This window comes from Podarcis bocagei, assembly GCF_964188305.1.
Source record: "Podarcis bocagei genome assembly, chromosome: 2".
Classification (NCBI taxonomy): Eukaryota; Metazoa; Chordata; class Lepidosauria; order Squamata; family Lacertidae; genus Podarcis; species Podarcis bocagei.
This window is the reverse complement of record NC_138126.1, coordinates 46,419,747-46,435,469: the sequence shown is the minus strand read 5'-3', so window position 1 is coordinate 46,435,469 and position 15,723 is coordinate 46,419,747. Positions and strand designations below refer to the sequence as shown.

Genomic DNA, 15,723 nt, shown 5'->3' with positions numbered 1-15,723 from the left:
AATAACGAAATGCTCAGATTCTGAGGGAAAGCAAAGAACTGTTGTGTGTGTTTTTTCCCCTTTACCTGGCTAGGTCTTAGAAGAGCAGAAGTGATAAGGATCCCCCCCCCAAGTAGTTCAGCATAACTGAGGTAGCAGTCTTACACCCACTTACCTTACTTCTGAGTAGGCAGGTATAGGATTCTGCTGTTAAGTCACCTGGTTGAAGTTGTTGACTTTGAAGGATGATTTGTAAGGAAGTAAATTTTAGAAATTATTATAATTATTAATAAAGTTATGGTACCTCCTTTATTTGTAGCTCCAAGATGTATCTTGGCTTTTTTTTTTGTAGCCTTCAGGTTTGCTCTTTGTTGCTATCCTATGACTATTGGAATAAAACAGTGTTGCCACTGCTATTTACTGAAATTGAACCCATTGATTTGACTATAACTGTACCTCCATAAATCACATGAATTACATTTGCTGAGTGTGAATTCAGTGGCAGGTCAGAGCAAATGCCAGTTTTTGGTGGTTTTTATCAGGAATGGTATCCAAGCTCTCAGCAGGTTGATGTGATGACATTACATCATCCAGAAACAATGCATTAATCAGGGCTTGGTGTAAATTGGGGGTCCACAGTCCCACTTGTCACACTCATAGCCAGTATTCTGCCCTTCCATCCCCTCTTGCAAGCCTGGCAAGCTGCAAGTGTCCTAGAGATAAGAAGAAGAAGAAGAGTTTGGATTTGATATTTCGCTTTTTCACTACCCTAAGGAGTCTCAAAGCGGCTAACAATCTCCTTTCCCTTCCTCCCCCACCACAAACACTCTGTGAGGTGAGTGAGGCTGAGAGACTTCAAAGAAGTGTGACTAGCCCAAGATCACCCAGCAGCTGCATGTGGAGGAGTGGGGAAGCAAACCCAGTTCACCAGATTATGAGTTCACTGCTCTTAACCACTACACCACACTGGCTAAGGTTAGGACTTGTTCTCATGCTGTGCTTCTGAAGCACATGGAGCACCATAGAACCAGCAGCACAATCCCAGGAATTATCTCTGCCCTGCACCATGTTTGGAGCTGGAAAAAAGGATTGTGCTTTTTGGAGGTGCCCATGGAGTGGGGGCCCTGAATCAAGTTTTGAGTTGCCTGAGTGCTTCTCAGGCAATTTGGGGAAAATTGAACTGGGAGGTGAAATCTGTGGTGATATGCCCATGAACTACTTGGTAGATTATTTGGGGGAATAAATCAAGGTGAATTTTTTGAGATAAGATTCGGGGTAATGAATTCAGTACTTGAAGAGGGGCACTGAACTGATTTGAAACAAGATCTGTTGGAAAATTAGCTAGGCACTGCTGAATTGAAAAGGAACTGATTAGGGGAAGGATACAAATTATAGAATTTATCAAAGGTGATTTAGATGGGAAATTAGTTGGCTTGCTGCTTTGGAAATCCATATTCTAAATCCGTAGCTATACATCTCAATAAATTCATTTAAATCTGGTGATATGCCCATGCGCCGGATTTTTTAAGCTCCTGGCAGCACCACTCAGGTGTTCCATTATATATGATCCAACAGAACAGTCTTTTATTATGGGAGAAATTTATATTAAAAAAAATGTACGATTGACCAAAAGGACAGGATTTTTTTCCATTTCATGTAGGGATAATTACTAGGCAGCAACAATCAATATCTGCTTTTGGAAAGTTCTGGGCTCAAAGTCCCAAATCTAAAGTTTTGCTTAGGCCTCTTGAGCTAAACCAGGATTTCCCAAACCTAGGTCTTCAGATGTTTTTGGACTACAACTCCTATCAACTGTCACGGATGATGGGAATTGCAGTCTGAAAATAGCTGGAGACCCAAGCTTGGGAAACCCTGAGCTAAACCAAAAGGATATCTTGATTTCACCCGCATGCTTTGAAGTGCTGCCTCCACCAAGGAGGAGACATTGAGGTCAGTATTATATTGGCCACATTGATTAGCAGCGACTTCTCAGGGTTTCAGGAAGGGAACATTCCCAGTCCTACTCAAAGTTGCCTGGAATTGAACACGGAATCTCTATGAAATGAGTTTTGAAATTCCCTTCAGTCTCGAAAACAGTTTGCCATGAGGCATTGAGGGTCTGTTTGAGGGGAGGAGGGAAATCCTAAACCCTTGTTGAGTAAATCCTCCTTTGGCTTGTCTTCAAGTTAGTAATTTGCTTTGTGACTCTGCATTTGTACAGAGGGATTGAAAGACGGAGAGAAATTAATTTCACAAGGACTCCCTTGCCTGCAAGCAGATATAATTCTTTACTGCAATAGGCACGTGAAGTGTGCTTCTAGGTAGTATAAAGACCTTAATTAGTTGCAAACCGGATGTGTTTTAATTGTTCTAGCAACCAGCCGGCAAGCTTCCTTGTTCTGAAAACACAGCATTCATTTTTATGTGGAAACATGATTTAAACCTGTCATTTAAACTGGGCTTTTCTCTTGCTGATTGAAATCAATGTGCCCTGGGTGGAATGGATAGCCTTTTAAAATGTTGGATTAAAATAATTGTATTTTATTATGCTTTTCGTGTTTAATAAACACTGGAGGATTTCTTTATTGTGGTTGCTATGGTAATGCATGCCAAAGTCCCTTTACAGATTTTTTTCAAAAAAACTTCCTGAGCCTACAATTAGCTGTTTCATGTTTTTAAATAGATAACAACTGTTCTATTATTTTGTATTGGCATCGGCCCGCCTTCATCATAGCATATCAACAAAATATTTGTGATTTGGATGCACCTTGTATTTTGAAAGTTCACTTATCATTAATTGCTTTTGTTGGTGCAATTATAAGTGTGTTTTCCTTTATTGTTTCCTAGGAGGGAAGGGTACCTAGGGTGGGTGGCATCAGCTACATGACGATAGCCTGCCTTCCCTCCCCGCACTCTGTATGATGACAAAAACATTACAATTATTTTGTCTGGAACAGGCAGTTTTTCCTCCTCCAGGCTTATCTCAACATAGACATCTACAGCTAATTTTACAGTCTCCAAACTTTATGAGCCCATTTTAATTTCCCCTTTCACTTGACAACCTGTGTATTGAGCATTCGTCCTGATTGTTTGCACAAAATTTGCAGGGAGGCTAGATGACACTGTGTCAGGAAAATATTATCCCACACTTTCCACTGCATTGTTATGTGCCAAATTCATTTTAATTATGCAACCTGATTTCACTATGTGACCCAAAAACAAAAGAAAGTCTGGCAGTCCCCTTTTTGGCATAAATTATTAAATGTCTGGGAATCTCAACAATTATAAGAATAACCTCAGGTTTTTTTCCAACAAAAATTATGCATTTAAGCAGAAGCCTATTCTTGCTCCCAATAAGTCTCCTTTGCTCACTTACCAAAATTACTCACATATTGCACTGCTAGCCCTAATCGGAGTAAACACATGCAAATGGACACAAGTAATTTAGGTTTATTAACTTCAGTGGATCTACTCTGACAAAATAAAAATCAATGAGAAAATTCTTATTTATTAAAATAAATGCCTTTCACGTAAATATAGCGAGGGGGTGTACAAAAATACATTAAAATTAGATTAAAATCTACTTACAGAAAAAAATAAAATACCAGCCCACATTAGGTCAAAGCAGACATATCAGTTATTACAGTCAATTGTTTGGTTGGCTGCAGGCTGATGTACTTACAGAAATGATCATACCTGTTATTAGGAACATACATTTAGGTGAAAGCAGCCCAGCTGCTGGATTCTGCTGGGGAATCACTTTAGAGATGTGCATTTGTGCTTCATATGTTCAGTGCTAGAAACACTGATGTTCTGTGCAGTTGTATCCAGTTCCAAGACAGTTGAGGCTGCGTTGCATGGAACAAAGCCCTGACCCAACCTGCTTTTTGAAAAAGAAAATCACCTTTGAATGAGAGATTGCAATTTTTAGTAAGAGTTCCGCCCCCCCCATTACTTTACTCACCAGTCATTTTTTCATTCATAAATGCAGCCACTATAAATCTCACAGGATTTTGATATTTTTCCCCTGTAAGTACTTTGCTACACTGAATTTAATATTGTGTGCTCGATAGCAGCTCCCCTTCTTTCTTCTCTCCAGATCTTACTCCCATTCCTTCCACCCCATTTTTCTTTTTAATGGAACTCGCAGCTTTAAAAACAGACTTACGGAGCTGTCCCAAATATTTCAGTGGAACTAGCTTCAGTTAGGTTGAGAAAAACCACACTTACTTGGCCACATCTAAACCAGTTGATTTTAATGCTTACATAGCCCTAATTATGCTTCTGGCTTAATGATTAGGGATTATACCACAAGGGGGAATTAGAAAATAATTTAGTCCTGGTATTATTATTATAACTCCTAAAAGAAATATTAAAAACAAAACTTAAACCACTGCCCTGTACTTGAAGTTTGAAAAGTAGTCTGGTCTGCTATTTGTGAATTCTCACAATCCAAAATAGCAATAAATAAATAGCAATAAAATCTAGTCAGCAACTAACTTCATACAATGTTCTAGGGCAGCTTGATCCTAAGCACGTTTACATAAGTACGTACCCTTGTGTTTAGTGGGCTTACTCAGTCCACCAACCAAGCAAATGTGCATATTCCAGAATTGTAGTTTCAGAGAGAAGCTGTCAACTATGCTCCTTGCTAGGAATCGACGCTCGAAAAATTAAAATTCTGCGCATCCCAAAACCTATCATTCATCACAGTTGAAACCGCGTGCAAAATGCCATGGGCAAGTAAGAATACAGAAGTGGCAAGGGCAATGGATCAATCTTGATTAGCAGCAAGCCTGCCGCCATCCTAAAAAAAACCCCAACACAACCCTGTGTTTAAGGGGCTTCTAAAATGAATGGACTAAACTGTATGTCTGTAGTGAAAGTGGCGCCTGTTAGCTAAAAGAGGCCCAAGGTCCCAGGTGAGGTCTTGGCCCAACACGATGGCCTCAGTAGGAGGTTTATTTACGTCCTGCCTTCCGGACCCATTGCATCCCACCTTCGGCCGGTAAGCAGCATCCTCGGCCGGCAGCATTTGGATAAGGAAGACCACAATTCCCAGCATGCTTTGCGGCCGGCCTCCAACACCGCGCCTTGCCATTGGCTCCTTTGCCGACAGCCGCCAACCAGACGCGGGCTTGTAGGTTGGTAGAGCGGTGTGTTCCGTCTGTGTGTAGGTCTTGCTCTTTTCTGCCCCATCCTGGGTAGGGAGGAAGCCGAGGGAATTGGTTTTCCCGCCCGCGGTGGTTATTTCTGCTGTTGCTATGGGGGGTGGCGGGAGTAGCCATGGCAATAGGAAGGTCTCCTTCGAGATGGATGAGCAGGAGCGAGTGCGAGTCCTGCAGGGCATCCGGGTGAGTAGGAGGGCGAGCGCGGGGTGGCGGGCGCCTGCCGGGTAAAGGGCTGGGGGGAGGAGTCGGGGGGACGGGGTGGGGGACTAGGCAAGTCCGGGGGTGGTGGAGGGGGACATGGGAGTACTGAGAGGATGTCTCTGGGGAACAGGGACACGGGATCTAGGGGTCATGGGCTACTCTGGATGGAGTGCTAATGGTTCCCAAGGTTATAAAGTGTGTTTGGTAGGGAAAACATACTCCCGTTTCCCTGAAGGTGTCCACCTACATTTCTTCTTAAAGCCCACGACTCATTTAATGTGACACGTTTAATAGGCCCATGAATATCAGTTGCTGGGGAACCCAAGCGAAGAGAGTGTGCATGTGGGCTTCCCATAAGTTTTTGGCTGGCCACTCTGAGTGAGAACAGGATCCTGGATGGGGTGGGCCTCTGGTCTGACCCAGCATGGCTTTCCTTTTATCTGCCATATATATATATATATTCTGTTTTACAATTTAGAATATACATTTAAACCTTAAGAAGGGAAGTCATTGATATTTTCTCTTTCCATGATTCATTTTGCATAGCATAAATCCCCACATATTTTATATAAACTAGACCATTCAGTATTCCATTATTACTTCCACCAAAACTTATTTATACTGTTCAGATTATCTTAATGCTGCCAAGTGTACACAATTTCCCCCCATATATTCAGTAAACATTTTCTTCTTTAAATGAATGTTCTTGTTCTCATATTCTGTAAGTTAGATCCACAAGCTGTGCATATTCCATCAGTTTAAGTTGCCATTCTTCTTTGGTTGGGACCTCACTTGTTTTCCATTTTTGGGCTAACAAAACACAGGCCACCGTAGTTGCATACATAAATAACCTTTTTGGACACCCGGGTCCTTATGTTAATCTGATCCAGTAGGGCTCTTCTTACATTCTTAAAACTGCTAGTCTTTCAATTATCGCAATACTCTTAACAGAAGAGCATCTTGTGGCTTAGGAAGGCAGATGGCCTAGTAGCCTTTTTATTAATAAAGATTTCTAGTGTTGTTTTAAGTGCTCAAATTTCTTTCTAATTCTTACTTAACTTCGCAGCAGTTTTGTGAGGTACTTTTTTAAAAAATCCCATTTTATATATGTGGTGTTTAATTTGAGAATGATTTTGTTGATCTCTACTTGTCATGTTAGTGAGTGAAAAGGGATTTGAACCCAGGTCCAAACCCAGAATAATTTGTTGAATGTAGGAGGCAGCTGAGGAAAAAGAGCATGCTACTCCTGCTCATAAAAGCAATATGGAATTGTAGGCAAGTAGGGATAGCCTTGCCATTTAACAGCACTGCAGATGCATGCATACAGCTGTCAACTCAATTAAATCATTGTATGTGGGAGAAAAGGGTTCTGACATGTTACAGTACCGTCTTCAATAGCTTCTGTATAGAAAGCTCATTTGATATTATTATTATTAATGTGCATCCAAACTTAGAGAATGGCAGTATGGCCAACAGAAGTGTAGTCTCAGAGTATGACATCTGGACTATGCAAAACAAATTGGTATAAAATTCACATTGTGGTACAGTGGTACCTCAGTTTTTGAACATACAGTGGTACCTCGGGTTACAGACGCTTCAGGTTACAGACTCCGCTAACCTAGAAATAGTACCTCGGATTAAGAACTTTGCTTCAGGATGAGAACAGAAATCACGCAGTGGCGGCAGTGGGAGGCCCCATTAGCTAAAGTGGTGCTTCAGGTTAAGAACGGACCTCCAGAACGAATTAAGTTCTTAACCCAAGGTACTACTGTAATCCATTCCGGAAGATCGTTCGAGTTATGAAACGTTTGAAAACCGAGGTGCAAAGGGCTGTCTGCAAATTCAGTAGAGAAAATTGAAAAAAAACTCACCAGAAGCTGCTCGACTTCCAAGGCGCGTTCAAAAATGGCAGCATTTACTTTGGGGTTTTCAGCATTCGAAAACCGAAACGTTTGACTTCTGAGACGTTCGAAAACCAAGGTACCACTGTATCTGTGTGTATGTTTTGAATAATTGAGGCGATCCAAGGGAATTTTTCTGTAACCGTAAGCATCTTTTCATTTTACAAGGCCCCAAGTACTCTGTTGCTTGTGAGTGCAGAATGACAAGAACCAAACCGCAAGTCATTAAACATTGCAAGTTTACAAATTTAAGTGTGGAAGTGTTCATAAAACACTGAATCGGTTTCAAGTAATATTATTTGTATTAGTTGTAATTGATTAGTATCTGCTCTCCATCACAAAGTTACTAGCTAAGGGATTTTTTTTTTTAAAGCCTCGTCAGCTTCCCAAGTACAGTAAGCAACTTAAAAAATATATATAAAAAGCTTTTTGGCAGTATGCAACTTGTAGAAGGTGCATTGATTTAGCTTTGGTTGTTGCAAGCAGTTCTGTCATGAAGACTAATCAAAGTGGTAGATTAAAGAGTATAAAACAGAGATCAGATAAGGATTGAAAACAGCTGAGGAAAGAGAGAGAGAAGAAACAAAAGCTCAACAAAAGAAGAATGTTGGAAGATTCAGGACCAACAAAAAAGTACTTTTTCATGCAACACATCATTAAATTATGGAATTCACTCCTATAGAAGGGATGATTGCCACCAACTTGAATGCCTTTAAAAGAGGAGTAAACAAATTAATGGAGAAGGTAAGGCTAGCCATAGCTACTAGCCAGGATGGCTGTGCTCGGGCTCCACAGCCATGGGCATAGCCAGGCAACTGCCCCTCAATCAGGTAAATAAATAAAATATTCAACTAACTGATGAATTGCATGGCAGATAACTCAGTTTTACCCCCCCCCCAACGTAAAGTCTGCCCCCTAAAAGAAATACTGACTATGCTCACGTCCACAGCTAAAGGTCCTACTGGCAGGCTTCTCACAGACATCTGCATCTGGTTGGCCACTGTGAGAACAGGATGCTGGACTTTCTGGGTCATTGGCTTGATCCAGCAGAGTCCTTATTTGGGGAAGGACGATTTGATAATCCTGTTCTTGCTTTCTATTAGAGAAGCTTAAGTAATCTACAGCAAAAGGATTAGGTTTTTCTTTTTAATTTCATACTATCTGTATGAAATTAAATTACATAAATTGTAATATCTGTAATCACGATATGTTTATTTGATATTCTTGTCTCTTGCTATTTTTATCCTTATGTGCGTAGACCCTTAGGAATAGGGTGGGCTAGAATTCCAAATATATTCTAAAAATAATTTTTAGAAAATCATTTTCTAGCATATTCAGTTCCTTTTTTGGGACATTCTCAAAGATGGTAACTTTACACTTACAGCATTGCCTGAGGAGTCTCAAAATGACAAATTAATACCTGCTAGGCAATCCCTTTCCTATTCATGCCTAAATGTATTTTGGGGGAATGTACTGTATATCTTTCGGGTATACTTACGGTAGCTTACAGAAAAATAATACAGTGGTACCTCGCAAGACGAATGCCTCGCAAGACGGAAAACTCGCAAAATGAAAGGGTTTTTGGTTTTTTGAGTTGCTTCGCAAGACGATTTTCCCTATGGGCTTGCTTCGCAAGACGGAAACGTCTTGCAAGTTTGTTTCCTTTTTCTTAAAACCGTTAATACAGTTGCGACTTGACTTCGAGGAGCAACTCATAGCACGCGGTGTGATAGCCTTTTTTGAGGTTTTTGAAGACTTTGGTGATTTTTGAAGCTTTTCCAAAACTTTTCCGACACCGTGCTTCGCAAGACGAAAAAACTCGCAGAACGAATTAATTTCGTCTTGCGAGGCACCACTGTACAACAAAATAATCTGCCTTATTAGGACTGTTTTTAAATCACTATATACCCTACACATCATAACAGCCCATTAGCAGCAGACAGCAAACTAAAATTTTGACTAGTGAATAATTATTTTCCTCTAGAGTACTTGTCATTCTTTTGTTATTAAGGGTAAGGTGTTGCATCTCTGGTAATTTCCAGACATGAGATAGAGAGAGAAAGGCAGCAGCACATGAATTATGATTTCTTGATCTCCAACAGTTAGTTTGGGGATTCATCCAAATTCTAATACAGGGATAGCCAACTCCCAAAAGACTGCAATCTACTCAGAGTTAAAAACTGGCAGTGATCTACCCACTTTTGGGGGGTTCAGGTCAAAGTTGTTGAGCTTCTTTGGGAGGAGCCACAGATCTACCAGTGATCTACCACAGACGTTCAGTGATCTACTGGTAGATCACGATCTACCTGTTGGACGTGCCTGCTATAATACAACTAGTTTCTCTTTTTCTTTCTCTCTTTTAAAATTGTGTTAGCTTTCTGAAGATGTGGTGAAACGAATGAAGGAACCTTTCCAACCTAAAAGGGATCAGCGATCTCCGTCCTTGTCTCCGCCTCCTTTGTCACAATCTACAGAAGGGAAACGTAAGACGTCTACAGGTATAGTGCTGAATTTTTACAGTACTCATATGGGTGACATATGGCTGTCTTCCTTTTTCACAGCACACTTGTGTTTCATCAATGCATCAGCATTTTTAAGGTAACAGTGACTTAGTACATTCTATTTCCATTTAGCTGGGCACATGTTCTGGGTCCATTGTTGTTCAACATCTTTATAAATGACTTGAATGAAGGAGTGGCGGGGATGCTCATCCAAGTTGCAGATGACACCAAACTGGGCGGGGTAATCAATGCTGCAGAAGACAGAATCGGGATTCAATGTGACCTTAACAGATTGGAGAACTGGGTCCAAATTAATGAAATGAATTTCATTAGGGAAAAATAGAAGGTTCTACAGTTAGGTAGGGAGAACCAGCTGCACAAATACAGTGGTGCCTCGCAAGACGAAATTAATCCGTTCCGCGAGTCTCTTCGTCTAGCGGTTTTTACGTCTTGCGAAGCAAGCCTATTAGCGGATTAGCGCTATTAGCGGTTTAGCGGCTATTAAAGGCTTAGCGGCTATTAAAGGCTTAGCGGATTAGCGGCTAAAAGGCTATTAGCGGCTTAGAAAAAGGGGGGGGAGCGAAAAAAAATCGGAACACTCGCAAGACGTTTTCATCTTGCAAAGCAAGCCCATAGGGAAAATCGTCTTGCGAAGCAGCTCAAAAGCGGAAAACCCTTTCGTCTAGCGGGTTTTCCGTCTTGCAAGGCATTCGTCTTGCGGGGCACCACTGTATAAGATGTGGGGGGACATCTGGCTTGCCAGAAAAGGATCCAGGGGTCTTAGTGGATCACAAGCTTAACATGAGCCAACAGTGTGATGCAACAGCAAAAAAAGCTATTGCTGTTCTAGACTGCATATAGTGTCCTGATCAAGGGAAGTAAGGGTATTGCTGTATTCTGCCTTGGTCAGACCATACCAGGAGTACTGTATCCAGTTCTGGGTGTACCACAATTTAAGGAGAGTATTGACAAGCTGGAACATGTGCAGAGGGGGGCAACGAATATGATAAAGGGTCTGGAAATCAGGCCTTATGAGGAATGGTTGAGGAGTTGAGTATGTTTAACCTGGGTAAAGGACTGAGAGGAGATATTATAGCCATCTTCATATATCTATCACATGAAAGATGGAGCAAACTTGTTTTCTCCTGCTCCGGACAGCAGGACCCAAACCAATGGCTTCGAGTTACAAAAAAGGAGATTCAGACCAAGTATCAGGAAGACCTTTCTGACAGTAAGAGCTGTTCAACAGTGGAACTGACTCTCTCGGAAGGTGGTGTGCTCTTCTTCATTGGAGGTTTTTAAGCTGTGGTTGGAGGGCCATCTGTCACGGATGCTTTAGTTGAGATTCCTGCATTGCAGTGGGTTAGGCTAGATGACTCTTGGGGTGCATTCAAACTCTACAATTCTAAAATGTTTTGTTACTCTACAGCATTGAGAGCCCGTGTGGTTTAGTATTGACCTAGGACTGAAGAGACTAGGATTCAAATCCTTGCTGGACCATAAGGTCCACTGGGTGCTCTTGGGCTAGTCACCAACTCTAATCTTAATCTAGCTCACAGGGTTGTCATGAAGATAATATGGGGGGGGATTTCCTTTCCCATGGTTTCCTTGGCAGAAAGGTGGGATATAAATGCACTAATAAATAGAGTAAAATGTAGGGGAAAGCAACCATAATGCGACTGTTATATTTGATTGATTATATTTGGTGCTTAGGGATTGTACCATAAGCATGTAGTGTAGTTATGTGTGTTCAGAGGTTCACGAACCTATTCCAGATGTTACCAGAGAGAAAGAAGTGGAGGAATTCTGATGGAGCTCAGCTGTTTCATTCTCTGCTTAATGGCTTGTTTCAAAGAATGGTCTCTCGTGAGTGGTTTGCTTACCTAAATCAGCTGGTTCTTGATTTCCTCTGTAGTCCCTAAACAAGCATTCTTGGCTCATCTGTCAGTTGTCCCTTCAGGAGCCTTAATCTTGTTGTTTTGAGGGATCTGGAATGATTTGTGAGCTAGTGAATCAGTTCTTTACTGGTTGAAAATGAGCTGATTAGCTTTCCCCCACAATGGGGGTAAAAAAATAATAATTGTAAGAGCCCCTCTGCTTTAAAGATGAACTTCACACTACTCCCACCTGCCTTGTTCCGTGTCATAGTTACAGGAACAATTTATTCAGTCTTCATGATTTAACAAAGATTTTCTCACTCAATCGTAGACCATTGCTAATTTAACTCAGTGACTTGCTGGAATGTTACACCTCTGTCCTTTTATACATCATATATTTTAATTAATCAAGGAGAGAGGCAACTTTTTATTCCACATTAGTTGTATTCTTTTCTTTTCTCCAGAGATCCGTCCACCAACAGCTGACAACTTGGGCCGAAAACCCTCTGAAGCAGAGGAGGATCTGTACAAGAGGTGAGATATGTTTGCATCATAAGATCATCATCCAGATTCCTCGTGTTCTTTAGAGGCCATTTTCATTGTGCAGTGCTGCTGTTTTGTGGTTGGTGGGAACAATGCAGTGGGCGGGAGAGCTGAAATTGTCTTTTGTTGCTTTTCTGCTACCACAGGCCCAACCCAACCTTTAGGACAGAGGTGGAGAACTTGTGATCCTGACCAATATGTTATTGGTCTCCAGCTCCCATCAGACCTAAGCAGCTTGGACAATGCTCAGGGTTGCTGGGATGGTTGTCCTGCAACATTTGGAGAACCACAAGTTTTCCACCCAGCCTTAAGGCAATGAAGAATTTTCTCACTCCTGGTATTACTGAGTATCAGAGTACTTGGGCATGTATGATCTATAAGATGGCATATTAAAATCTATTCTCTTCCCTGAGCAGGGGTGAGGGGGTGTACTGGTGGTGTCACTGAACAGTTGAATGCTGGAATGATTGGCTATGAGCCAATTGTGTGTGCATCACCTTCTGATTGGATTGCTCATTGCTCAATTACATTTATAGCCCATTGTGCTCCAGAAATTAAAATGGTGACCTCGTCCCATGAGCTGGTGATTGTGCCACGTAGAACATAACTCTGCTCACTATGGTTCCGGCCATGAGAGCTGCATCTTAATTTGGGAGTCCAAAGGGATTTGCTGAGCCCTTCCTTCTCCCAACAGGTATGAGCAAGAGCAGGCAATGGTCCAAGAGGAGCTACTCCGACTGGCCAAAAGAGAGCGGGAGGCAGCCAACGAGAGTCTGAATGTGAGCCTCCAGCGGGAGAGGAATACCACCAATGAAGAGAAGCTGAAAGCAGCCCAGCTGGTGAGTATTACAAAAGCTTTTTTGGGAGGTAGCACCCACCCCCTGGAATATCATTCCTCAAGTAATTCATGAGGGAAAGACAATAATAAGCACTTCTTAAAAAGTTTAGCCATACTTTCTTGGACTCTGACATTTAATTTTTGATTTCCTATTTTCTTTACGGTTCAGTTTTATTTATGATACATTGTTTTGTTCAGGTTTTTTTTACATGCTTTTATGGAATTTTATTGATTGCTGTGTTTTTATTCTTTGCAAATTGTTTAAAGTTTTCTTATGATACTAAGTGGTATAATTTGTGTAATAAACAGTTTAGTCTATAAGCAGGTTTTAATTTAATTAGTTAAATGTTAAAATCTTTTTCATAGCCCCTCCTTGAGTTGTATAACTCGTAAGAAGACTTTAAGGCAGGAAGAAGATACACTAAATAGGGATGACTATTGGCCATGTAGACTATGGCTGCAGGGAGTTGAAACCCAACATCTGGTTTCCCCACCTCTTTTATGGCATCTTTCCTGTCTAATCTGAAAGGAGCAGTTTTGACAAGGAGTTAAATAAAAGAAGGGAGTGAATGTCTGAGGCAGGTGAAAGGTGGGTGAGACATCATGCTTGGCAGCTGCAGTGTTAGTGCTGTTACAGCTCTGGAGAGGTGATAATTTCTTTTTTTGTGAAATGTAATTATCAGGCTATTGTAAGGGGAGGGGGAATCAGTGAATTATTTCCAAATTCAGAGCAATCTTGTCTCAGAGAGTTGGCTCCACAGTTATGTGGAGTGCTCTTGCTTGCCTCTGTGGAAATTCTCTTAATAAGTAATGAGAAGAAAGTTCAAGAAGAGGAGACACCTGCCTCTAAGGAAATTAAGGGTACCACTGATGAGCCATTTCAAGTTTCTCGGTAGTACCCACAGTTTTCTTGGAGGCTGGCAGGCTTCTAAACCCTCCATGTTACATTGTGTGAGGGGCTTGGAGGAGTGGCAAACATATGCAGTCCTGCATTGTTTGCATCCATCTGTCTCAGGAGGCAATGGAAGAGTATAATTTTGGGGCTGAAGTCAAATCATTGGAGAGTTTCAGCACCTGCTGTGACTGTCATTGTGAGCTGTGTAAGTGTAATTCAGGCAGCAGAGTCAGAAAATGAAGCCATCTTTTTTAGACCAAAGAGATGCCTTGAAAAGAATCAGGAATAAAGAAAGCTTTGACTTTCGGTGTATTCTTGAACACCTGGTGGAGGAGCCTAGATGCGAGTATATGAACTTGTGTTGGCAGTAGAAAAATCAACAAGCCGACATAAGAGCTTTGGTGGCTAGTAGCATGCTGTCCCAAATAATTTTGAAATTTCATGTCAAAATATGTTCTTTTAAGGCAGAATACAAAGGTGTGTTTTTTTACAGACAAGTGTATCTGTATCATTCCAAAAAGGAACACTTTTTAAGAATTTCAATGTTCAAGTCTTTCTAGCATATAGTAACAGTTATTTTAGCTGGTGCTTTTATATAGCATTTTTGAGTATTGTAAAGGCTTCACACACACTGTCTTAATTATGTTCTTGCAGTTTTAAAGCAAGGTGATAAGAGTCTACACTTAAACTCTTGTAGGACATTGAAGTTCGACGCAACCAGTAGGCATAGGAACCAGATAGTAAAATGTGTAATAAAGTAGGCATAGTTAGACATTGCATGTTAGAAGCAGGGAATATCCTTTCATTCTTTATAAAGTGCTCTGTATGTGGATGATGATGCTATATAAGTATATAGATAAATAATTTCAGGGTTCAAATCCTGAATTTCAGAAGTGCTTAATCAGCTTGTTCCTCTCTCAGGCATCCCAAACAATCTAAATGTTCACATTGAGTCAGGGAGGTGGAGGCTATAAAGTGAAAAGTCACTTGCTTGGAATGTTGGAAAGTATGTTAACCTAATTTATATTAACCACAGCCTTAAGTGAAATACAGACCAACTAACATGGATTTTAAAATTCTCTGCTGTGAGAATTCCTAATGCAAATCAAATGGATTTTAACTCAACGCTGGGTAAAAAGCATTTTTCATCCTTATTGAACAGTGTCCATGAATGCTTCTTTGTATTGAGAGACTGTTGGTAAGATGACGCTGAAATTAATGAAAATTGGATGCATACATTATTCAGACAAGCTAATGTTGGTGTTGCTCAAACCTCTTTCAAATACCCTACAGTCATTCATTAAGCTGATGACTTTGGCTGGGCTTTTCAGTGATTTGGAAGAAGTATTATAGAGCTGTCAGGGGTTTTTGTTTTGTGTGTGTGTGTGTGTGTGTGTGTGTGTGTGTTTGTGTGTCTGTATCCATATCCATATCCGTGCTTTACTACCATAGTGTTTTGTCAAGTGGGTTTCACAGATTTTTACAGCAACTCAGGTTGCAATCCGTACATCATTTAAATTTTAATTATGTCAGGCTCTCTAGTACAGAATGTATTACTCAGTCTTTTTCCTCCATAGCAAGACTGCATGCCCCTATTACAGTTACACAATGCTGGGTCAGGAGTAGTAAACTAGTCATATTTCCTCTATCTACTATTCTGACAAGAGGGAAGTTGCTCCTCCAAAATAATGTTGTTGTTGTTTAGTCGTTTAGTCGTGTCTGACTCTTCGTGACCCCATGGACCAGAGCACGCCAGGCACTTCTGTCCTCCACTGCCTCCCGCAGTTTGGACAGACTCATGCTGGTAGCTTCGAGAA

The 15,723-nt window shown here is 41.0% G+C and overlaps 1 protein-coding gene across 6 annotated transcripts in view; it reads left to right on the top strand.

The window, feature by feature from the left end:
- Positions 1 to 5,114: 5,114 nt before the first annotated feature.
- Positions 5,115 to 15,723, top strand: part of CHCHD6 (coiled-coil-helix-coiled-coil-helix domain containing 6) — a 206,149-nt gene continuing 195,540 nt past the window's right edge. For 3 of the 6 annotated variants that reach the window (XM_081184355.1, XM_081184359.1, XM_081184356.1), the window contains exons 1-4: positions 5,119 to 5,333; positions 9,627 to 9,750; positions 12,095 to 12,164; positions 12,868 to 13,012. In XM_081184355.1, coding sequence (XP_081040481.1) covers positions 5,244 to 5,333; positions 9,627 to 9,750; positions 12,095 to 12,164; positions 12,868 to 13,012 — 429 coding nt within the window. In that variant the 5' untranslated portion in view covers positions 5,119 to 5,243. Of the gene's footprint in view, positions 5,334 to 9,626; positions 9,751 to 12,094; positions 12,165 to 12,867; positions 13,013 to 15,723 lie in introns of all 6 variants that reach the window. The other 3 variants (XM_081184354.1, XM_081184358.1, XM_081184357.1) reach the window with 3 other exon arrangements.